Here is a 26,114-nt window from a genome sequence, read left to right on the forward strand (position 1 = left end):
TTAGAGTTTAGCTATGTGGTTTATAAGCGATATGCCTCTGTAATTATTACACAGTCCCGAATCACCCTTTCCATTAAATATGGGCACTATGATGGTTTTACCCCAATCCGGTGGAATTTTTCCATTTACCCATGCTTCATTGACCACTCTTAACACTGTTTCTTTTAGTCGATTACTTCCATTCTTGATCAATTCAATAGGTATTCCATCGCTGCCTGGTGATTTATCGTTCTTCATCTTTATCAAAGAGTCCTCGAGTTCTCTCATTGTTATTAAGTCATCAGTTTCGTCCTGTGCTTCATACTCTGCACCCAATCCATCTCTGTACTCCTCAAGATCTACTGTCTCTCTGTTTAGTAGTCTCTTAAAGTAGTTTTGCCATCGTTCATTGATTTTGTCCTCGTCTGTGATTATATTACCATCGTCATCTTTCAAGTTGTAGATCATTGTTTTGTCTTTACGGTATGATTTTGCCAGTCCAAATATTTTCTTTTTATTTCCTCTGACATCTTCCTCTAAAGCATCTCCTAAGTCTTTCCAAACATTTCTTTTTGCTTGTCTCTTTATGTTCTCAGCTTCATTTCTTGCCTCTATATACTCAAGTCTTGTCTCTGGGCTTTTATGTTTCAGCCACTTCCTCAATTTCTTCACTTTATTCTTCACTGCCAACTTAACTTCTTCCGTCCACCACGGTGTATGTCGTTTTCTGCTTCCTCCTACCATTTTTACTCCTAACTCTTCTTCTGCAATTCTTCTTATAATGTTTTCTAATTCGACCCAAGTCTGGATCTCGTCATCCCTATTTTCAAGTTGTTCATCAATTTTGTTCATATAAGTTTCCCTTGTCACTTCATTTCTAAGTGGTTCAACATTTATCATCTTTCTCTTCTGTTTTTGTTTCACTTTACTCCTGTTTATAGTTAGGTCCCCGACAAGTAATCTATGGTCAGAATTTAAAGAGTCTCCAGGAAGAACTTTAACATTGCGAAATATCCGTTTATCTGATGTTATAAAGTAGTCTATGATGGATTTTTGGTCAAATTGTCCAGTTACCGTATTCCACCTATATCGTGTGAATTGATGCTCTTCTTTGTGTTCAAAGTAGCCATTCATGATTTTGAGATTATTTCTAACACACAAGTCGATCAGATTTTCGCCTTCAGTATTCCTGGTTTCTTCACCAAATGGACCGATAATATTTTCTATTCCTTCTCTCTCTTTTCCCACTCGGGCGTTGAAGTCTCCCATAAGTATTGTTGTATGATTTGGTCTGAGGTCACAGTTATCTTCAAGAAGTTCCATATATTCCCGTTTTACATCTTCGGAGTGTCCTTGTTGTGGGGCATAGACCTGGTATATGATATGTTTCATATTTTTTATATTCAAGGTACAGTACATTAACCTTTCATTTACAAGTTTGACTTCTTGTACATGTGGTGATAGAGCTGGTCCTACTATCATAGCTACGCCATGATTCCTTCTTCCTTCTTCCACACCACTATACATTAATACAAATCCTCCTCCCAGATCTTTTCCCTTTTCTTTTCCATGATGTCTTGTCTCTGCTAAACATATCAGGTCTATTTTTCGTTCTTTCATTAGTTCGATTAGTTCTTCTTCTTTGTCTGTGTAAGTACATACATTAAGTGTGGCAATTCTAATTTTTGTTTGAGTATTCCGGTTCATTTCCCTTAAACGTTTCCGAGGTCGACATTGATCGGTCCGTCCAGATTCCTAGGCTGATCCATGAGTTTCACGAGCATATTTGTTGTAACTGTCGGCTAGCTAGGCCTGTCACAGTCCACCGCTGTCGTTAGCGTTACCCAGGGGGCACCTAGGTCAGATGACCTGGAGGTGACAGTCGGAATTTGCCCCCCTATAATAATAATAATAATAATAATAATAATAATAAAAACCATACTGAAGGCGCTAAATTGACTGAGGCGAGAACTGCATCCTCTTATTTACACTAACATACAACCTTCAGCCTTATACACGAGTCTTTTTCTTTTTCTTTTTCTTTTTTAGGACCTTCTCCCTGGTAGTGAAGGAATTAATGGAGAATATATCGAACCCATTTAGTTTCCAAGATCTCCCAAAGCTGTATAAATGTCTCTGAAGGCAACAGGGCCAGACATTAATATATTTAAAGTCAATGAAGTGAAGTGATTTATTTCTCTGCGTTGATTTCCTCTGAGCTGATTACGTTTGCTGCTAGTTGGATAATAGCCTCGTAATTTCAGCCAAGTATGTCATCAAATTGAGGTGTAATGCTTTGCTCTCTCTCTCTCTCTCTCTCTCTCTCTAAATAGCATAAATTACCCTCCTAAAAGTACCTCCTTATACACAGATCAACTTAGGATGAAGCGAGGACACAGGGGCTGGGAAGTGATAGTTATGCAAATGCTAAATGAAAGTGTCCCCAAAGCTGTATGGCTGAGAAATGAGATAAGGGTGGTGAGGCCTGGAAGAAACTCAGCCTAATGCCCTTTTCCAATCTCCTATCTCACTTCCCTCTCTCGCCTTATTATTACGTCCGGGCCTACTTAATGCTAGAATTGTATTTTTGCTCTCTCTCTCTCTCTCTCTCTCTCTCTCTCCCTATCTATCTATCTATCTATCTATCTATCTATATCTATATATCTATATCTATCTATCTATCTATCTATACACACACACACATATATATATATATATATATATATATATATATATATATATATATATATATATATATATATATATGAGAGAGAGAGATAATACCAGAAGGAAATGTGAGAAGAAACAGGAACTCGAGGAAAACAGTCCATCATGGCTGGTGAAGGGAAGTTTCATAAATATATCAGGCAGGACGGGAGGCAGGGAGGGTGCAGAAAGGGAGGAAGGCACGGAGGGAGGGAGGCAAGGAGGGAGGGAGGCAAGGAAAGGGTACTTAGGAGTACATAGGAAATGCAGACAACAGGAGGCCTGGCCACGACTCTGATCTAATTAACTAACTAGGATCTAACAACCGTGTAGGAGAAAAAGATAGAAAAGAGGAAGGCTTAAGGGGGATCATGGAGGAAGGCAGGGAGAGAGGGAGGAGGGGGTAGGGATCATGGAGGAAGGCAGGGAGGGATAGAAGAGGGGGTTGGGATCATGGAGGAAGGCAGGGATGGAGGGAGGCAGGAGGGGGTAGGGATCAAGGAAGAAAGGAGGAAGGGAGGGAGGCACGAGGGGGGAGGAATCGTGGAGGAAGGCAGTGAGGGAGGGAGGGAGACAAGGAGGAGGAGGGAATCATGGAGGAAGGCATGGAGGGAGGGTGAAGCAGGAAGGTGGGAGGCATGGAGGGATGCAGAGGGCAGGGAGAATGGGTGAAAGGCGATGTACAGACAGGGAAACAGTCAGAGAGGACGGCACCCTAGGAAGAATGTAGAGAACAAGGGAAGGCAGGGCGGGGCAAAAAGGCAGGCAGGGAGGGATGCAGGCAGTTAGAAAGGCAGGGAGTGAGGCAGAGAGGGAGCAAGGCAGGGTGGGAAGCAGGCAGGGAGAGAGTCAGGGAGCGAAGTTGAGAGATGAGGTACATTCGTAGAAGGAATGGCAAATACCTCAGATAGAGAGACCTGGAATACAGAATTAGGAATAACAAAAAGGAGCATCAGAGGGATATTTGTACATAAGATAAAGGAAAGAATAAAACAAGAATACTTATGGTTAACGTCTGGTGATTACGCTGGGGTTGTTAAAGCAAACCATAATTTCTTTTCCTACGCCCCAGCTTGCCCTTAGAAAAAAAAAATCATTATTCAGTGTCACACCCAGGTCCCTAATTATTGTACTGCTGGGGAGAGAAGGAGGAAGAAGTCAGGCTTGAATGAAGGGATTGATTTATTTTTTATTTAGAGGGAAGAGCGAGCATGGTAATGGGTGAATTATTTTTGACACAATTCTTTATTTTTTTTTTTATTGTATGCCTCCTACCGTCAGACGATTACAGTGTGTATGTATGAATGTATCTATGTGTGTGTGTGTGTGTGTGTGTGTGTGTGTGTGTGTGTGTGTGTGTGTGTGTGTGTGTGTGTGTGTACTCGTATATAAATGTTCACGCACATACTGTATATGTAAAACATATCTGTATCAATCAGTCTGTCTGTTTGCCTTTCTATATATCTATTTAGAATAATTATATATGAGGATACACACACATATATTATCTATCTAAATATCTAATTATCTGTCTATCTGCGTATATATATATACCGTATATTTACATCTATCTGTCTATCTATCTATCTGTCTGTCTCTATCTATATCTATATATCTATCTCTATCTGTCTATATCCATATCTATATCTATCTATCTACTTATCTGTCTATATCTATGTATCAATATCTACATCTGTCTATGTATCTATCTATCTATATCTATATCTATACCTATCTGTCTATCTATATCTATATCTATCTATCTATTTCTCTATCTCTGTATCTCTCTATCTGTCTGTCTGTCTGTCTGTCTGTCTCTCTCTCTCTCTCTCTCTCTCTCTCTCTCTCTCTCTATATATATATATATATATATATATATATATATATATATATATATATATATTCAAAAAAAGAGAAATAGGCAGATAGAGAGATAAACACATTTACGGTTATTAGTAATATAAAGAACATTGGGTTCATACATTCCCACATTGTTCCTAGATACAGTTCCTAGACCCTTGTACAGCGCTATCTACCCCAACCTAACCCGACCGAACCTAGTTTAACCTAATTTGCATAGCCTCCTGAATATCGCAGTGAAAAATAAACTAACCTAACGTAACCTAGCTTAACCCAACCCAGCAGAACCCAACCTAACTCAACTAAGCTCCTCTCAACCAAACCTAACCCAATCCTACCTACCCTAACCTTACCTATCCTAACCAAGCTTTAGGCACTCCAAGCACTCCCCATCCCACCAAGTCCAGGCCATCCTAACCTCACCTAACCTAACCTAACCTAGCCTAATCCCACCAAGTTTTAACCCACTGCAACCACTCCCCATCCCATCTAACCCAGGCCATCCTAACCTAACCTTGCCTAATCCCACCAAGCACAGGTCACGTATGCCAATGGGGGTGGGGGGGTGTCGGAGCCACTTGTAGACGTTTTATTGTCTGTACGTGAGACGGTGGAAGGAGGGCGAAAACTGGGAAGACTTTTACGATGTGTGTGTGTGTGTGTGTGTGTGTGTGTGTGTGTGTGTGTGTGTGTGTGTGTGTGTGTGTGTGTGTGTGTGTGTGTGTGTGTGTGTGTGTGTGTGTGTGTGTGTGTGTGTGTGTGTGTGTGTGTGTGTGTGTGTGTGTGTGTGTGTGTGTGTGTGTGTGTGTGTGTGTGTGCTGGGATGTGGCTGGAAGGAAGAGTAAACAGAAGAAGGAGAAATGGAATGAAGAAGCTGGACGAAGCATTATGACGTATGCACACAAAAAAAAAAATATTCAGAACAAAGAGGTAGGAACAGCGATGAAACTTTTGAGTGGAGAGAGAGAGAGAGAGAGAGAGAGAGAGAGAGAGAGAGAGAGAGAGAGAGAGAGAGAAACTTTGCATGTGCATTGTATGTGTGTGTATCTGTATTGTATGTGGTGCGTACAGTATGTGTATGAATATGTGTACATGTGTGTGTGTGTGTGTGTGTGTGGAATTGCTGTGAAGGTAAAAAGCTGCACATGAATGATTTCGGTACATTAGCGGGTAAGTGCAAGCCGTAAAGGACATGTGTGTTGGTGGAAATGAACAAGAAAGAGAAGAAAAGGAAGCAGAGAAATGAGTTTTGAAAAAGGAAGAAGAGGAAGGAACACTAAGAGGTAACTAAAGTAAAGAAGAAAATATTAAGACTGAGACTAAAGAAGAATTTAGAAAGAGAATATAAATATAATAACAGCAGCAATAGTAGTAGTAGTAGTAGTAGTAGTAGTAGTAATAATAATAATAATAATAATAATAATAATAATAATAATAATGAAAACAACAACTAGACAGCACTCAGAAAACGCATACCTCCGTCAAAGCCATTGCCATTAAAAAGGATCCTGATCCGGATCGGATCCGCCTCAAATTTAACCACTTCTTTCTTGGTTCATGACCCACCCTTCCACAAACTTTCATTGATATTCATTGAGAAGTTTTGGGGATATTGTGCGGGATACTCCGGATCCGGATCTGGGTCCGCCCCTAAATTTAATCATCACTTCCTTGGCCCATGGCCCACCCTTCCACAAATTTCATCGAAATCCGTTCATAACTTTTTGAATAATCCTACTAACAGACAGACAAACATACAAACAGACAAATAAACCAACGCGGGCAAAAACATAACCTCCTTGGAAGAATTAATAATAATGATAATAATAATAATAATAATAATAATAATAATAATAATAACAACAACAACAACAAAAGAACAAGAACACTTACAAGGAGGAGGAGGAGGAGGAGGAGGAGGAGGCAAAGGAGAAGGAAGGAAGAAATAACGAAGGGAAAACAAAAGGGAGGAAATACAGGGAAGGAAGATGATAAATGAGGAGGAAGAAAGTCCAATAGGGCAGGGACGGGAAAAATGGTGGGAGAAAACCTGGGTATGGAGAAGAGTATAATGACAATAATAATAATAATAATAATAACTGAAAGGACAAAAGAATATAAATATGTTCAGTAGGAGGGCATATTTTACTTTTAGTGTCATGAACCAGTTTCATTTATTCAGGCTCCTTCAGGTCAGCTCTAGCTCCTTCAGGGTCATTTAGAGAAACTTGGGTCCATTCCACTTACTCGGGATTACTGTATTTCATTTTCTTTCGTCCTCAAGTAATTTAGTTCAGGATGAAAGGATGAGTCAGAAGGTTGGAAAGATAGATGATTGATGACAGTGTATACCCAGTGTGACCATCCTGTTCCGTACACACTAGACCGGGGTGCAGAATGAGGTCAGGTCTCTCTTCCTGAAACAGGGTCATCATAGGTCACCATAAGTTTGGGAAGAGAGAACCATATAACACATCAGAGTTTCTAGACTTTTGATTCATCTTGAAGGGTATTTCAGTCAAGTTAGATCATTTCAGATTAGCTGTGAGTCATCAGGTCGAGTTAGGTCAGAACAGTTCGATTCAGGCTCTAAGTATGAAGGGGTATGGGGAAAAATCGTTTATACACCTTTCACACTAACTTGGGCCAGAATTTCGTCCTTTTGCTAGTAATTTGACGCAGGTAAGTGACAGAAAAAGACAGTGTTACTACTTAACATCCTTTCCATAGCACTTCTTCATGATTAGCATTTTCTGGTGTTAATCTATCGTTACAACTCAGCATTGAAGTAGGAAACCAGGTAATTTTGGGCTAAATTGGACTAAAAAGAGTATAGCAGTTTCTGAGAGGTGATAGTGAACGTGTGTTTGGTCCACTCAGATCGGGGACGTGACATAGTTAACAATTTCAGCACAATGGTGTTTGTTTCTTTTTTATTCTTTCTATCTCCAGGTAACATTATGCCGCTTGCGACAGATATTTAGAAGTATAAGGACTGCAAAAATCTTTCAGGTATATTACAAAATTCTGTTTATACTGGTTTCAAAAGTGTTTATTTATTTATTAATTTATTTTTTTTACAGAAGATGGACAGATGAAGGAAATACAAATTAATGAAAAAAATCCACACACCAGATTACAGGTGTCCTCCATTCACGAAAAAAAAATCTGTAACAGTTGGGCTTAGGAGAGACTTTAATAACAGAAGACTTAGATTTAGTCCTCGTTAACCCGTGCATTGCTAGAGAACCAGCCTGACTAAAATTATCGGGTCTAAGGTAAATACAGGTGACAATGAAAAATTATGCCATCGAATAAAAGTAAAAATAAATAAAAAAAATAAATAAATAGGAGTGGGGTAAGGATGAGGGAATGCGCAGTAAGTGTTGGCCATTAAGGTTGCAGTGGGTGTGAGCTATGGACTCATTTAAGTTAACGTGTCTGTGTACCAGCTTGTCCTACACACACACACACACACACACACACACACACACACACACAGAAAAGCATGCACGCAAACCAATGTACTGTACACACGCACGCACGTTTGCACACGCACGTGCGCACGCACAAACACACACGTACGCACGCAAGCACACTCACGCCGCATGTGCGCGCGCATCACACACACACACACACACACACACACACACACACACACACACACACACACACACACTCGATCTTCATTAATAAACCCTTACAATACAACGCAATATTACTGTGTTAGTTTTTTCTTACGTACCGCCAGAATTTTTTCAGTAGAGACCTATCGATGTTGGGAAAGAGTTATAAGCAGTCTTCATTGTCCCCTCTTGTACAATGATACCTTTAATTATTCTCTTGTTACCTACAGATCGCTTTATTTAGATTACGAGTGTGGAGAAGTGGTTAACGAAGGGGTCATTAAAGCAAATTTCGTAGTACTGGTAGGAGCAATTGTAGGGATAGTAACCTCTTCAGTCCGAGAACAATTCCCTTTAGCTTTGGGGAGACAGGATGTGGTGTAGTGGTTTAATGGAGACTATGGACCGTATTCTGGTCGGTCAAGGAAGCTCCCTAACACCTCTTCCTAAGCGATTCATTTTGCCTATTACTCCTTCACATCCTCTTCTGCGTCAGCCAAATCATGCAATACCATCATGGAGACTAAGGCCAGTTTTCTCGTCTGTTAAGGAAGCTCTCTAATACCTCCTCCTAAGCGAATTATTTTGCATATTATTCCTTACTGTCCTCCTCTACGTCATTTACATCATTCAAGTACCACCAAACTCAGCATTAATAACACTATTTGATATTAACCAGCCGTAAAAAAATAAATCGCTAAGGAAGAGGTGCTTTGGAGTTTCCGTAACCGACGAAAATACGGACCTAGTTCCTTCACTGCGAGAGGTGTCCCAGTATTTAAATAAAGTAGTCTGGAAGGAGGAGAAATGCAAGAAAAAGTGTACTGAAGTAGATATAATGTAAAATACAGAACCGATGAGACAGTGACTAAAAAAATAAATAACTCCTAGAACGACGAAAATACGACCAAGAATTACCGCTGTAATAGTGATCAGATTAGGCATCAAGTAATATCATACAGTTAAGTGAAGCAAGATATTCATAGCAGTACTTTAAAATTCTTCGTCAGAGAAGGTGACCAAGCTCATACTTTCTCTTTCCCTTTTCTTTCTTTCATCTCATTCTTTCTTCTTTTTTCGTCATACCTAAGCGAATTTTTTCATGCATGTAACTTTACAGGAGGGACTTCAGTCATGCATGGCCTCTGTTGATTTATGCCAGAATTTTTGCTCAGAGGAGTTACGTGGGTGGTGGGGTGGGGGAGGGCAAGGGGTATGACGAGAAGGATCAGGGAATGTAGAGGAATACATGGGAGAGAAGGCAAGGATCATATTTCTTATTTTTATGTACCGGACTCTCCCATTCGTGCGTGCAACAGATGGCGGCACACACCATTATATGTCACCACTTTAGCACTAATACCGTCAGTAAACACTAAAATCATCCATAGGTTATCTCGCTGAGGACCATTGCAATGATATTAGCAAAAGGGTGGTTTTAAGACGTGTTCGTGGGTCTCATGGAAGATCTATATAGTCCGTTTTAACGAAATTAAGATTACCAGTATATATCCTACTCCACTCCGGGATCGGTCTCGGGTCATTTTGAACAGCAGTGCTTGTGTAGGAATGCAGGCGATACACTGCCTTTAAAAGATCTGTACTATGTTCCATGAACAGTAAAAATCTTAGGTCCATTATCCCGAAATACAAATGGAGACGGGGATGGCTGGGGGTCGTCTTCTAGGGTAACAATGAGACGAAGAATAAAGTGACTGTGCCTAAATGACTCTCGTTCAGTCATTAAACATAAATCTAACCCTTTCTCTTCCATGCCCTCCTGCACTCATCCGATCCCAGCACCTGATCTTCCTTGAATCATTTCACATCCACCTTCCTCTTCCTTCTCCTCCTCCTCCTCCTCCGCCTCCTCCTCCTCCTCCTCCTCTTCTTCTTCTTCTTCCTCCTCCTCCTCCTCCCCCTCCTCTTATACCCTTCTCTTCCTCCTTCTCCTTCTCATCCTCCCCCTCCTCCTCTCCCTCCTCCTCCTCCTCTCCCTCCTCCTCCTCTCCCTCCTCTTCATTGGGATCTATAGGTAAAGTTAAACAGTATTAGTTTCTTTACTCATCTATAGACTCATGCTCACAGTGGAAAAACTTCTCAGTATCCCTGATTTTCCAGTCCACTGTACTGTATAATACATCCCTAACCCAGTACATGCCAAGTCCAAGCAGCAACTAGACCTAAACTATGGCAGACCAATAGATCGCAAATAACAAATCTAACCATCATAATGATACAAAGATCCGTATTCTCGTGGGTTAAGAAGGCTCCCTAGCACCTCTTCCTGAACGATTTATTTTCAAACTACCCATTAATAACCTCTATTCCTTTTTTTTTTTTTTTTTTATATCCCTCTAATATCGACACAGATTGCTTGAAGAATACACAAAGATTTAGTAACAGAGAATCAAAAATAAACCGGTGAGGGAAAGGTGGTGGTAAGCTTCCTAACCTGAAGAAAATACCGTCCCCAAACACGAAGAGCTGGTGTACAGAGCTTCAGAATCCGGTGAAAAAAAAAACGTAACCACACTGAAGCTGGAATGAGATAGTGTGACATACCGTTTTTTCTTCCTGTTAACTTGAACTACACGATCATACAATTTTTCTGCCAATCTGTCTACTGTAGCCAACCCTTACGAGATTAATGGGTATGGTAGATTGATAGATAAATAGACAGACAGGCACAAATGCAAGCAGACAGACAGGCAGATAGATTGATAGACAGAAACTGTCCGACCGTGTAGCTCGGAATAAAAGCAAGAGGAAAAGAGTTCCATTTTAATTAACAATCTTCTAGGCACACCGTCTCTCACTGTCACATAGGCTACATTACGTTTGGCAGTGAGAGATAGTTTACCGCTAAAAGTGACCTAGCAGAAGAGGATGCTATACAGTATATAGATAGAGAGATAGATAGATAGATATAGATAGATAGATAGATAGATAAATAGATAGATATAGATATAGATATAGATATAGATATAGATATAGATATTTTTTAATGCATGTGCTCAGGTTGGGCTGTGATCCTTTGTGGCACATAGGCTACGCAACGCCACTTCCTTGGAGATTTAGTTAGCACATAGGACCTTGACATTTTCTTGCATATATATAGTGTTTAAAATTATAGCAGTGCAGCAAGAACACTGTAAGAGGATACTGAATATTACATGTTTTTTGTTTTTTTCCGATTTCGTAACACTTCTCCCTAAGCGATGTGTCTGCCCATTACACATCAATAATTTTTTGCATGTTACTCACCCAGCCTGTGTAAATTAAATAAAAGAAAATGTAAATATCGTACGGGAGAATGTTGAGGTACAATAAATCGCTGAGAAAACGGAGCTACGAAGCTACAAGGCAAATTAAAATACGACCCTATGTCCGAGGTACACAATTTCTTGGTGCAGAGGCAGAAGGTGGTGCACGGCTTAACACGTCCGGCTCGCAGAGGAAAGAACCTGGATACAGTTTTCGGACTGAGCAGAACATTGGACATTTGTTAAAACTGGGAAGTACAATTAGGGACCTGGATGTAACAACAGCCATTCCTAAACTTATTTTTACCCAGTTCGCAGGAGGACGAACCTGGATTCAGTTTTCGGATTGATCAGAACCTTGCACAACACTTTTTTTTTTTTTTTTTTTTTTATCCAGCGGTACAGTTAGGGACACGGCTGCACCATAAACTACTGCCAGGCGTATTCTATGGGAATATTAGGACCTGGCCAGAATTTGACTGCTTGGCTTAATGGCTCGTGCTATTGATAGGCATTTTCAGAAGTCTTTGTTCAATATTCTTCTGCTGCTCCGGCGTTTTATGATAGCAGAAGATTACGTTAAAAGATAAAGACAGATAAAGAGAAAGAACTGAAGGGAGAACAGATACTGGGTAGAAAGAACTGGGAGGAAGAATTTTGGTAAAGAAAAGGAGATAACAAAAAAGATAACAGACAATTGCGTTAAAAGATAAAGGCAGGTAAAAAGAAAGAACTGAGAGAAAATACTAAGGGAGAAGGAAGAGAATTATGGTGAAGAAGAGATAACGGAATGGATAATAGATAGATAACAGAAGATAAAAACAGAAGATAGTAGAAAATTACGTTGACAAAAGAAAAAAAAACGATACTAAGAATGAATGGAAAGGATAAAAAAATACTGAGGGAGAAAGAAAGGTGGGAAAGAATTTTGATGAAGAGATGACAGAAAAGATAACAGGAGATCACGGTAAAAGATTAAAAAGCTGATAAAAAGAAAGAAATGAAAGAAGAGGAAATACTGGGTGGAAAGGAGTGGGAGAAGGATTTTCGTGAAGAAGGGAGGGATGAAATGAGGAAGTGAAAGCGAGGAATTGAAGAGTTGTGTGAGGAGACTCTGCTGGGATGAAAAGAGGATCAGGCCGAGAGAGAGAGAGAGAGAGAGAGAGAGAGAGAGAGAGAGAGAGAGAAATGATAAAGGGTGGAGAGAGGAAAAAGAGGGATGGAAGCCGGGGAAAATAAGAACAAAAAGACAAAAATGAATGAGGAGAGAGAGAGAGAGAGTAGATGGCAGAAAAGACTGAAAGTACTGTGAAGATTCTGTACTTCTGTTAGCCTTCAGTCTGAGTACGTATTTTCTATTATATATTTGTTAGCACCAAATAATTTTAGTATACTTTTTTTCTCAAACGTTATAATTCATTGACTTTAGGCAGACGGAGAATGTCGACCTCTGGCAACTTATTTCTCGTCGTTTAATGGTAGAATGAAGCAGTACAACGGCTCTACATCCCCTCCAGCTCTTCTTCGTGACTAGTATTAAATTCTAGTGTTAATTTTTGGTTGGCATTGGAGTCTAGTTATAATCTATTGTTACAGCTCAGAAATGAAGGTGAAGGGAGGGTAATTTTTGTCCAAGCTGAAGTGAGCAGCGTATTGTTAAGGAGTGGATTGAGGCTATTACCTAACTCCCATCTTTCAAAAAAAAAAATCTGTCCTGAGCTGAATAAAATCGTCTGGAGATAACATGAATATATATATAGATAGATAGATGGGGACTATAGGTGTTAAGTCTTATTCATGCTATTAAAAAATGCATTGATTCCAGTAATGAAGGGTAGAATAAATGACTGGGAAATATGCTTGAACAAAGAGTGGAATGGGAAACGGAAGAAGTGAAGAATGGAGAGGAATAAAAATTAATTAGAAACGAAAGAGTGAGAGAATAAAGGAAGGAAATATGCAAAGAAGGGATGATTTTTAATAACGAGAGAGAGAGAGAGAGAGAGAGAGAGAGAGAGAGAGAGAGAGAGAGAGAGAGAGAGAGAGAGAGAGAGAGAGAGAGAGAGAGAGAGAGAGAGAGAGAGAGAGAGAGAGATTCCATCCGTCAAAATCCTCTTCCTCACCCTCTTGCAGTCTCCAAGGAGCTGTACGAACTAATATAACTCCTTTTCCCCACTCTTTCCTACTCATTCTATCCCCTCCCCCCCTCTCTCTCTCATGAAATGTCCGAAACTAGCAAACTCTCAAAAATTTCTCACTAAGGTCTGGTTATCACTAAAGGAATATCTTGTTTTCGCCCCTAACCTGAAACTTGAGTCACATACCAACATTTCCTGAGAGAGAGAGAGAGAGAGAGAGAGAGAGAGAACGACTACTGTATAATGAAAATCGGAGAAAAATATACGCGTTTTCTTTCATTGGTAATAGGATGTGCTGCTTAACTGCTAGCAATTTTCGGTTTAGGGGAGGTGTTTCATTGATTTTTTTTTTTGTCTGTCTAATTCGTAGTCTTTCCCAAGCTGAACAAAACAGGCTGGTGGTAACAAGTATAAAACCGAGGAAAAATCTCATTGTACAAAAAGAGACTACCTAAAAAATTAACACTGTCTTGTTTCAGCAAACACAATATACTGATATGAAAATATATTAGGCCTCGCTAACCGAATAAAATCACGCCAAAGGAAAACTAAAACAAAAACAAAAAACACTAATAATAATAATAACAGCAACAACAACAAAACAACAACAACAACAATAATAATAATAATAATAATAAGAGTAATAGTAACGTAACAGAGTTCCAAACTTAAGTACAGTGTAATGAAGAAAGCCCTACATCGTGGTCACTGTGAAAAAGCAGGATCAAATGCGGAAACACAAATATACGGTAATTTTTTAATTGACGGAGTGGCTACCATATGAGACTTAACAAGATCCCCATTGTTCTCAGATTTGAGAAAGCAATGTGATGGATAAGTCACAGACTAATCAAGAGCAATTTCTGAACTGTTTTGACAACACTACTGGACGCACAGCACTAAGCATAACACTAGTACATGCTTTGTGTCCTGCTATCTCAGTGTCGCAGCTTGTCAAATGGAAGAACTATAACTACATTTGGAAAAGATGTTACCTACTGATGTTCAACAGTTTCGATCGGACGTGGACGGCAATGCTACACGGAGGTTGCGTTTTAGACGTCATATGTGGTGTTAGGATATTTCAGTCTCACGTCTACTGTGCTGGAACAACCTAGTTATAGCAATCAAGCCATGGTAGATCTGAGAGGTAAACAAACACACTGGTGCCACATAAGACTTCCAATATACTGCTCCCTGTAGTATTTAGAAGTGGAGCTGGTTGTACACGTGATTATAGTTTTTATTCGACAAACGATGCCCAACCATTGCCTACATACCGAAAAAATAAAATGTCATTTGTTAGGACTTATTTGTTGGTCTTACAGTTAGTCAGTCCATTAGTAGGAATATCTGGTGTTCACATATTTACGTAACATTTACTGTCAGTGCAGTCACACAGCTGTTTGTAACTATCTACAGAAAAAACATCATGTGACCCGTGATGTGATAAAACCTGGAAACTCTATCGTAACATATGATGAAACGAAGGATCATTGTGGATGAAACACTTACGGGCTGCCTGCTGCTGCTGACCAGTGAAGTAATGAGTTAATCCATTAGTGGTACAATCAAACACAATCCGTTACTCCAAGGTCCCTTGAAGGAACTTAAAGGGCTCAGCATCTCTCCCTTACAAATTTACTTTTGTGCATCCCACCTTAGTATTCATTTGTATGGTATTTATAGCTTTTTAACTAATATAGAAAAATACATAAATAAAATTCAAGAATAAACTGACTTAATACAAAGTGAATTAAACTGATAAGGGAGAGGCGCTGGGTAGCCATCTTAAGTCTTTAGCTGACCACTCTCACGAACCCCCGGTAAACACTAAGCGGCAACCACTGTAATGATGACTGCCAAGAAATATCCATTTACTAAGGATGCTTAAGTCTGGTGTCGAACCATGCGATCGAGACTGACCACACTGCTTTGAGTGTGTGGATGCTCATATTCATGGTGTGAAGATGAAGCTGGAGTGAACTGATATGTGAACTGACATTGTGATGTGCGTAACCTAATGCTCCAGTTTGCATCACTGCCTACTGCTAAATTTCGTTTTCCCCATTGTACATCACTTAAAGCATTGATGTTGAACCCTTCATGAAAGAGCGAACTGACTTTGTGATGTGTGTACTTTAACCTAATGTTCCAGTTTGCATCTTTACCTACAGCTGAATTTCTTTTTCTCCGTTGTACTGTAGCCTACATCACTTTATGCACTGAAGTTGAGCCCTTCTTTAAAGAGCGAAGTCTACATATTACGTCCTCGTCAGACTGAGGATACACACCCTCTTATAATAACATGTTGAGACATGCATCCAGATTTTGTAGGCCACATTGCATAGTTGGACTGACAGCTCACATTGTGCTTGTTTACAGTGAAAGACTAAAGTCGTGTCGTGAATTTGAGAGAAAAAATCTGTCCGAGGGCTAAACTTTCGATGCTCTCTGCCTTGTCATACTGACGGTTGGTAGCACTGGCGTGAGTTACCATTTTCTCTAAATGACGTGCCTGTGGATACGAGCATATTATCGACACCAGCCCACGAATTATATCTTTCAGACTGCCTTTATCTGAGAATCTCTATCTTCTCTCTTATTAGCTGCCATGTTAGTATGTATAGTTGGCGTTCTGTGGTGAGGTGTAAGATAAAATGACCAGGCGATCATCGCACCGAAAATGGTTCGCATATCGTCTCTCGCACGAGACTTCGACGCAGTAACCCTTGCGGATGTATGTAAAGGCTTCGGAATCTCGTAAATTCAGTTATCTTCTTATCTCATCATCTCATCATCAGCAGATATAAAGCTTGAAAAAATCAGGTTTGGCATTCGCGAGTACGTGAATATGGTATGGCTCTCAAAATGCTTCACAAGTTATTTTTAATTATAGGCCAAAACCGCAACACGGCTTTTGCCTTTCGTTGTACAATCTATCTACAGTATCTATCTATTGTCAGATGCCTTAATCCCGTAAGGGGTGGTCACAAACAAATGGACTCCATGTCGCCCTGTTCTCAGCCATTTCACTGCCCTGCTCCCAGCTCCCCCCCCCCTCTCATTTACCTATCCACTCCATCCCTCCACCTCATCCTCTGCCTCCCCCTCCCTCTCCCCCCCTCCACCTCACTCACATACACTTTCCTCGTCAGTCTCTCGCTCTCCATCCTCTCCACATTGACAAACCACCTCAATGTGTTTCTCCTAACGCTTCCTATTATATCCACATCCACATCACAAAGCTCCTTCACTTCATTTTCTCATTTGGCAGTCTGTCTCCCCATGTGACTCCACATGCTCCACTCAAATGCTCATTTCCACTGCACTCACTCTTGATTTGCGTCCCTTCAACAAGGTCCAAGCTTCACTTCACACTTTAGAGCTGGTATCACAATACTGTCATGCAGTAACTTTTTCACTCCCATGCTCACTTCCCTGTTTCTTATCACTGCTTTCAAAGAACCAGCAACCATTCTTCCTTGTTGTACCCTTTCAAGCACTACACCCTCTAAACTTCCATCCTTACTCATCACACAACCCAAGTACTTAAATGCACTCACATTCTCCATTTCTTCTTCATCCAACCTCACAGTACTGTACATTCAGTGACCACTTCTCTCGAAGACCATTACTTTACAACTCTCTACAGTCACCTTTAGATTCTGTTTCGTACACACTCTTCCGAACTCATTCACCAAGCCTTGCAGCTTCCCTTCGTCTTCACTTAACAACAGAGAATCATCTGCAAACAACAGTATAGGGAGTTTCCACGCATTGCCCTCTCTCATTAGGGCCGCTTCATTACCCACTTCCCTACCTTGTATCTCTTTTATAACCTCATCCTTATACAGACTGAACAACCATGGAGACATGGCACATCACTGTTTCAGTCCAACCTTCTAATAGACAAATTCACTCAGTTCAATGTTTACACGCACTGCAGCGTTAGCACCACCATACATACTCATCACGGCATTCAACAACTTCCCACTTACTCCATAATATTCTCGATACTTTCCACATGCCTTGTCTATCCACCCTGTCATATGTTTTCTTCAGATCCATGAAAACCACACTTAACTTCTTTCCCTTCTCAAGAAACTTCTTCACTAAAGACCTAAGAATGAATATCTGATCTACGCAATATCTTCCTTTCCTAAAACCTCCCTGTTCTACTCCAACTAAAAAAGGGGCCATGGATGAAAGAAATAGTTACCAAATGGTCGGGATGAAAATACGTGGAGTACGCAATGTACTGCAGTGGATAATAGTCATGTGTCAAGCAAAATAGAAAAAAAAAAAAAAAAAAAAAACGGTGTCATCTATAAACGGCAAAATAACACGTTGCTCAGTTTCTGCAAAAAAAAAGTTTTCTGTTAGAGTGCTAGTCATTCTCTATGACGGTTTCGGAGGGTGACCGTCCTAATCTTCCCCGAAACCTTAGGTTCTGAGACTTACTACTGCTGTAAATCGGCAAGCAAAAGCCGATTAATATCTGTATCTGTATCGGAAGGGAAAAATTTTCGAATAATCGATATCGAACCCAGTATCTGTTCTTCCACTTCAGGATTTACAGGGATGCATGGAACCTTGGAAAAGCCCCAGGAATCGCTATTTGTATGCATGCCCATGAGGACTACTTCGAAGGACACGGTGAATTTTTTTTTTTTTTTATGCTAAGAAGGAGGAACCAAAAGCCATGAGCCCGCAATAATAGTTCCCTCCAAGAGAAAAACAAAACACAATAGAGAGACAAATTCAAGATACGATCATTTCGAGATGCCTGGTCACCCTGCGTTTGAAAGACTGGAGATCATAGGCAGCAGGAAATACAGACAAAGGGAGACAGTTCCAGAGTTGACCGTTGCATAAATGAAAGGCTGGGAGTAACGATTAACTCTTGCATTAGAGAATTTGACAGAAAAGAGATGAGAGTTTGCTACTAGACGGGTGCTACGCACCCGTCGTGGAGGTGGAGGAATGCATGTAGACAGTTCAGAGGAGCAGTGACCATTGAAGTAGCCATAGAAAAGAGATAAAGAGGCAACAGTGCGGCGAAGAGACAGAGGTTGAAGGGAGTCAGTAAGAGGAGGAGAATTAATGAGACGAAAAGCCTTTGACTTCACCCCATTGAGAAGAGCCGTATGTGGGGAGCCTCCCCACACATGAGAGTTGTACTCTACACAGGGGCAGATAAAACCCCTGTATAGAGTCAACATTTATGCAGGGGTAAAGAAAGAACGGAGTTGGCTTAGCACACCTAATCTCTTGGAAGCAGATTTTACAAGAGATGTAATATGATCTTTCCAAGATAAGTCTCGAGTAAATGAAACCCAAAACATGTTCAAGGATGATGCAGGATTAAGATGAATATTATTAAACATTAGTGGGTATACCTGTGGAGTAAGGGCTAGTACTTTTTTTTGGTCAAATTCCTCGAATTTTTGGATAGCACCTCCTGTATCTCTCTCTCTCTCTCTCTCTCTCTCTGTATATATATATATATATATATATATATATATATATATATATATATATATATATATATATATATATATATATATATATATATATATATATATATATATATATATATATATATATATATATATATATAGAAGGTACACACACACACACACACACACACACGTTCTCTCTCAATCCCCCGTTTTCTTTCATTGCCCGGTTGAGTTGCCGGTTAGGCGTTATGTTTAATTTTCGAATAGAGGCATCCTAGAAAAAAGGCGAATTTTTTATGACGTCACATTTGAATTGTTCAGTGTAGACCATATTGTCGAGAAGGAAGGATGCAGACGGCTTCTCCGGGACTTATTTCTTTATTAAGGGTAAATATGTTCAAAATATTCATTGTAGTTTAACTTAGACTAGGTTGATACGCGTGTAAGCCAATATGGATTAATTTAAACCAGTAGGATAGGTGAGGAATTGGAAAATGTGAGTACGTTTAAGTACTTGGGTAGTGTGATGAGTAAGGATGGAGGTTTGGAGGGTGAAGTGCTTGAAAGGGTACAGCAGGGAAGAAAGGTTGCTGGTTCTTTGAAAACAGTGATAAGAAACAGGGAAGTGGGCATGGAAGTGAAAAAGTTACTACATGACAGTATTGTGATACCAACTATAACGTACGGAAGTGAAGCTTGGACGTTGTTGGAAGGACACAAGTCAAGAGTGAGAGCGGTGGAAATGAGTTATTTAAGAGGAGCCTGTGGAGTCACATGGAGAGACAGGCTGACGAATGAGGATATAAAGGAACGTTGTGGTGTTGATGTGGATGTGATAGGAAGCGTTATGAGGAACACACTGAGGTGGTTTGGCCATGTGGAGAGGATGGAGGGTGAAAGACTGACGAAGAGAGTGTATGTGAGTGAGGTGGAAGGGGGAAGAGGGAGGGGGAGGCCAAGGATGAGATGGAGGGATGGGGTGGAGAGGTATATGAGAGAGGGGGGTGTGAGTTGGGAGCAGGGCAGTGAAATGGCGGGGGACAGGGCGACCTGGAGGCGATTTGTTTGTGGTCACCCCAAACGGGATTGAGGCGTCTGGCAATAGATAGATAGATAGAGGATAGGTGTAATGTGGAGCCGTGCTGTGAAGGAAGGAATGCAGATTGCTTTTCTTCGACATTGTTCTTCATTCAAGGTAAGGTATATGCTTAGAAAATCACGATGTATTAACTGAGAACAGTCTGATATGCAATGCAAGGGAGTAAACATGGATGGACTTAAAGATGAGATGTGTCTTACTGGGTTAGTTTGTTTTCCGAAATATAAACTGCCAGAGAAGCTTGTGACTGGGTATGGTTGTTTCATAGTGATTATTGTACGTGGCACTGGAGGTTTCGTAGCGATTTTTACATAGCGAATTCTGAAAACTGTCATGGTATGAGTCGTAATCTGTCGAAGGCTCAAGGACACAAGGCATTTTCTGCTCTTGGACCAGATGACTAACGAGAGTGTTATTCTGAGTGCTCATTGTAGAATGTTGTATTATTCCAGTGATTACTATGGAATACCGTTGCTAGAATCATTATTGCTAGTGTTACCTTCACCAACGAAGTTGGAGGTGGTTATATATTCACCTATTTTTGTCTGTTTGTTTGTTTGTCCGCACGATATCTCCAAAAGTTTTCAAAGAATTTCAATGAAATTTTATGGAAGGGTGGCCACGGGGCAAGAAAGAATATAATAAATTTTGGGGCGGATCCGGATCCGGATCATGCAATGGCATTGGCTGAAGTATGCGCTCTGAGTGCTTTATAGTTACTGCTGTAATTACTGTTGTATTATTGGTATTGCTATGATTACGATTCTCAGGCAAACATACGTTTTCTTTTACGCAGTAGAAGGATCTTTCCAATCAGTTCATCTTCCTGAGTGTCTTTTATATTCTTCTGGGTATTTTCGGGGTGGTAAATGAACGTTTCAAGTTCAGTTTCTTTCCCTGTTGTTTTTACCCATGTTCCTTCCGCTTGTATCAACTGTTTCTCGAGTGTAATGGCTGAAACATACTTCCCTGTCGTCTTTTACTACCTCTCCCTAACCTTACATTTTGACCTAATCTACTTTAACCAGTCCTGACATAACCTAGCAATTTAACATAACCTAAGGCCACATTAAAAAAAAAATTACTTGTTTAGCATCCGGTCACTTCATTTTTTCATGGTCGGGCCGGTTTTTTTTTTTTTTTTTTTTTTTCTAGTACACCAGGTTATGTGAAAGATAGCCTACCCATGGTGTACATTAATAACCGTATGGTATAGTAGGGATGTATACAGTAAAAGGCCATACAAACCGTGTATGAAGCTAAGAAGAGACGAAAACATGAACATCTTGTTGAATCCTTTGTTTGAAAACATTTTGCCGTATTTTTAAGCATAAAAAAAATGAAGATCGGGTTCATTTTCACGGTCGGGCGGGGACGCAAAACAACTATTTTTTTTTTTTTTTTTTTTGTGATCTAACTTAACTAAGAATCCAGTAAGTTTTAGTAAGTCCGCCATTACAAACGTCGCTGAGGCATGAGAAACACAGTGATGACATGGAGGAATAAGGCTAGACAGAAGCAATTGTTTACCACATTGAAAAAACAAAAATACAGAAGAAAAAAAAAATGGAATAACATGATCTGAACTGATACGGTTTTCCTGCTGCTAAAAGTAAACCGTGCTGTACATTTGCCCGATTCTGTACTTAGTGTAAATGCGCTCTGAGTGCTTTATAGTTACTGCTGTAATTACTGCTTTATAGTTACTGCTGTAATTACTAAATACTGTTACTGTTCTTATTACTATTACAATTATTACCCAGTACTGTTATTGTTAAGGTTATTATTGCTGTTGCTACTGTTATTATTGCCAAAATTCCTGCTGCTATTATTATTATTTCCATTACTAATTTCATGTTCTCCCTCAGGAATGTTTTGTCCAGGATAGCTGAAGAAATGAAGAGAAGACGAAACAACAAGACGACAAGACAGGACGTGGGACAGAAGAAAACAGCTGCTCCAAGAACACCAGTCATCATCACCACAACCACCAGCACACCGTTACCCGCCCATCACCGCCACTCGCCCGACACCGCCACCAGCCCGACACCGCCACCCGCCCGACACCACCACCACCACCACCACAGTACACCACATCATCATCCCCAACCCATCACCACCACCACCCCGCTCCATCACCACCATCCCACCACCATTCCATCACCCTATCACCACCATCACCCCATCATCCTATCACCATCACCACCACCACCACCCCACCATCACCACTTCCACCCCAACACCACCACAACTTCCACCTCAACACCACCACCACCACCATCACCACGATCATCATCACTACCACCACCACCACCCCATCACCACCACCCCATCACCACCACCCCATCACCACCACCACCACCGCCGCCGCCGTCACCACCACCACCACCGCCGCCGCCGTCACCACCACCACCACCACCACCACCACCACCACCACCACCACCACCATTATCCCATCACCACCACCATTCCATCACCACCATTCCATCACCACCTTCACTTCACCACCACCACCATTCTACAACCACTACCACCACCACCCCACACCATCACCCCACACCATCACCCCACACCATCACCCCATGACTACCACCACCACCACCACCACCACCACCACCACCATTTTCACTACCACCCCACTCCCATCAGTACTATCATCATTATTATCGGCATTATAATTTTTGTGCCTCTCCCTCTGCAGTGAAATAATGTTAGTATTGTAATGGTAAACTGTTGAAGTAGCAAGGCGATTACATTTCCAAAATTTTGCTGGGATGGTTATAATGGAGTATATTCTATTCCTATGATCTGTGCAAGGAGCCTGTATTAACTTTATTTTATTTTTTCAGATTGATTTGGACCTAAAGAGTTGAGGATGGCAAGGGAGAAGACAAGAAGATAAAAGACAAGACAGGAACACAGCAGACAAAGCAAGTTGCAAAGAGCCACTGTGACCAAAACCACCTGCACCTCAACCATTGCTACCACCCCACCCCCACTCAAAAGTAAGGTTATTCTGCTTGATTCTACATGCAGATATTTTGTATTGGGGGTGGACCTAGTTGTTGCTTAATATAAAAAGAATTTGACTTTTTTTTTTTTTTTTGCACAATCCAATGGCGCTTTTTGTCTTTTAGACATATAGTTTACTTCTTCACGAAGTGCATATAACATCTGTCTATCTATCTCTCTATTGCCAGACGCCTTAATACCGTAAGGGGTGGCCGCAAACAAATCGCCTCCATGTCGCCCTGTCCCTCTCCATTTCACTGCCCTTCACCCAGCTCACACACTCCTTCCTCATATACCTCTCCACTCCATCCCTCCACCTCATCCTTGGCCTTCTCCTCCCTCTCCCCTCCCCCCTTCCACCTCACTCACATCCACTCTTCTCGCCAGATTCTCGTTCTTTGTCCTCTCCGCATGGCCAAACTACCTCAGTGTGTTTCTCCTAACGCTTCCTATCACATCCACATCCACAACACAACGCTCCTTCACTTCCTCATTTGTCAGTCTGTCTCTCCATGTGACTACACATGCTCCTGTCAAATAATTCATTTCCACTGCTCTCAATCTTGACTTGCATCCCTTCAACAAGGTCCAAGCTTCCCTTCCATACGTTAGAGTTGGTATCACAATACTGTCACGCAGTAACGTTTTCACTTCCATGCTCACTTCCCTGTTTTAGAACCAGCAACTTTCATCCTTGTTGTACCCTTTCAAGCACTTCACTTTAACATACTGTCAAAAATATTTTCAAACGCTAGCGCGCGCACGCAAGCACGCACGCACCCACGCACGCACGCACGCACGCACACACGCACGCACACACGCACGCACACACGCACACGCGCGCACACACACGCGCACATACACACGCACACGTGCACACACACACGCGCACACACACGCGCGCACACACACGCGCGCACACACACACACGCACACACACACACGCACACGCGCACACACACGCACACGCGCACACGCGCACACACACACACACACACACACACACACACACACACACACAAACGCTTCCCCGTGCGCATGGACGCACACGCCAGCACCCATGCACACATACTGTATACATAACAGAACATGTATACATGCATGTATGGACATGCAAACATACGCACTGGCATGCAAACATATGCCCTGACATGCATGGATAAATGCTTTAATTCATAAACATACATGCATACAGAAACATATACCTACATTCAAACATATGTGCATATATGCACACATATACATTCTCATATACATACTCACATAATTTATGTTTGTATAATCAGGCAATTGTGGTAGGTGGTGGCGACTATCATCCACTCACTCGATGTAGTGCTGCCTACTCCTTCCTTAGCCTTTATCATTCTCTTTCTGTGCCTGCCCTCCTCTCTTCCTATTTCTCCCATCTTTCCTGTCACTTCTTATTGCTTTTCTTTCCTTTACAGGTGGCTTTACATTGAGTGACAAGCCAAATGGTTTCCTGTAAGCCAAGAAACCATTTACAACGCTGGGTGCGGATGCTCAAAACTTTAGTCCCGGTCGTTGCTCGCCAGCGCGGGACTAAGTCATCACCTGTGTTCACAATGGCTGCCGTCTGCGATGTTCAAAACAGTTTGGGCGCCATGCTGTGACGTCAGCGGGACTATCTCTGGTCGGAACTCTATCAAAATTTACGACTGGTACCAAGCAGTCTTAAAGCCCATTCAGTACGGTCATAAGGAAGCTTTGAGCCTCTCATCAGCGTTATCTACCCCTCAAAACATTAGTTAAGGTGTTTGTAATACATACATGCATATAGCGGTATTTTATTATGGCAAGGATCCCAGGGAACTCTCTCATGCATGATTTGTGCTTGGTTATCGAGTTTTAAGTGACTCGCTATTGAGCCCTCTTATGAATTGTAGATGTGCAGCATAATTTTATCTCATGAGACTGTGAAAGCCTCCCTATGATGCCACATACTTGCTATAAAATGTAGGCTACTCATATATTTTCATTAGGTATGGCATGTGAACTGCTTTTCTTCTACAAACCCTCGTTCTAAGTTAGATGTGGGCAGATTTGGTATTTTTTCCGGTAAATTACAGTTTAGGACACTACTGGAATTTCACATTTTAACCTCCATTCTCTGGAGTATGCATATTGAATTCCAGAGGTGTCCTAAACTGTTAATTTACCCCCCCCCCTTTTTTTTTCCTTTAGGGACTTTCATTAGCTCACAATTTTATTATGACCAGTATGGGCTGTGAAGTGATAGGTTAGGGTCTTTAGGTAAGGATCGGGTAAATGTTTACAAGTGCACCTGCCTCATGGTAATGAATTTTGATATAGCTCAATAGGTATTGTACATCTTGATGTCTGCGTCAAATCATTCTAATTCATCCATGGCAAAATAATAGTCTTTGAGATATTAACGAAAACCCACCACCACTTTGCACTTAGCTTAAAACCTAACCTAACATTACTTAACTGGACCCCACTGACCTAAAAACAACTTATCACCTTAATCATGAGGTCTTGGCTTGACAACCTCCAAGCAGGTTTGGGGTTTAGGTTAGGTTTGTTATTTTAGGTAGATTAGGTGAGATTGGGGCTAAAACTTTGTTGGATGGGCCTAATGGATATTAACAAATATAAAATCTGTCAAAGATTATAAGTTAGAAAAGAAAAACATTGCAAAACAGGTCTTAAGGAAAAAATTTCCAGTTTATTGACTAAACTGAATGCTTGAATTTAGTTATTACGTCTGAAACATCACGTTGAATTCGACTGACAGCATTGACAGCATCAGTAACATACTGCCAAGCTGCCGCCTTCATCCCGACTCCTGTTGAGGCACTGTCAAATGAAAATTTTCCCAATATAAAGTCTTGCTTCTCTGCAACACTTGTTGCCATAGCCAGCAGCTCTGCATCAGTAAAGTTTGGGCGCCGAGGTCTCTTGGCTTTAGGTTCACCTTCCAT

The 26,114-nt window shown here is 41.0% G+C and overlaps 1 protein-coding gene across 1 annotated transcript; it reads right to left on the bottom strand.

The window, feature by feature from the left end:
- LOC145404713 (uncharacterized) lies at window positions 1–26,114 on the bottom strand. Its single transcript, XM_080276263.1, has 2 exons — window positions 25,926–26,114; window positions 1–1,350 (listed from the first exon to the last, which is right to left on the bottom strand). The coding sequence occupies exons 1-2, from the start codon at window positions 26,112–26,114 to the stop codon at window positions 1–3; spliced, it is 1,539 nt and encodes a 512-aa protein (XP_080132389.1).

Source organism: Coenobita brevimanus, chromosome 64 (genome assembly GCF_032717465.1).
Source record: "Coenobita brevimanus isolate Jiangsu-jjx chromosome 64, ASM3271746v2, whole genome shotgun sequence".
Classification (NCBI taxonomy): domain Eukaryota; kingdom Metazoa; phylum Arthropoda; class Malacostraca; order Decapoda; family Coenobitidae; genus Coenobita; species Coenobita brevimanus.

Bases quoted from the DNA above. Each gene is read 5' to 3' on its own strand.
- LOC145404713 (XM_080276263.1), bottom strand. From the start codon at position 26,114: ATGGAAGGTGAACCTAAAGCCAAGAGACCTCGGCGCCCAAACTTTACT. The intron at 1,351-25,925 runs GTCAGTCGAATT...ATCATATACCAG, and splicing joins TTACTGATGCTGTCAATGCT to GTCTATGCCCCACAACAAGG.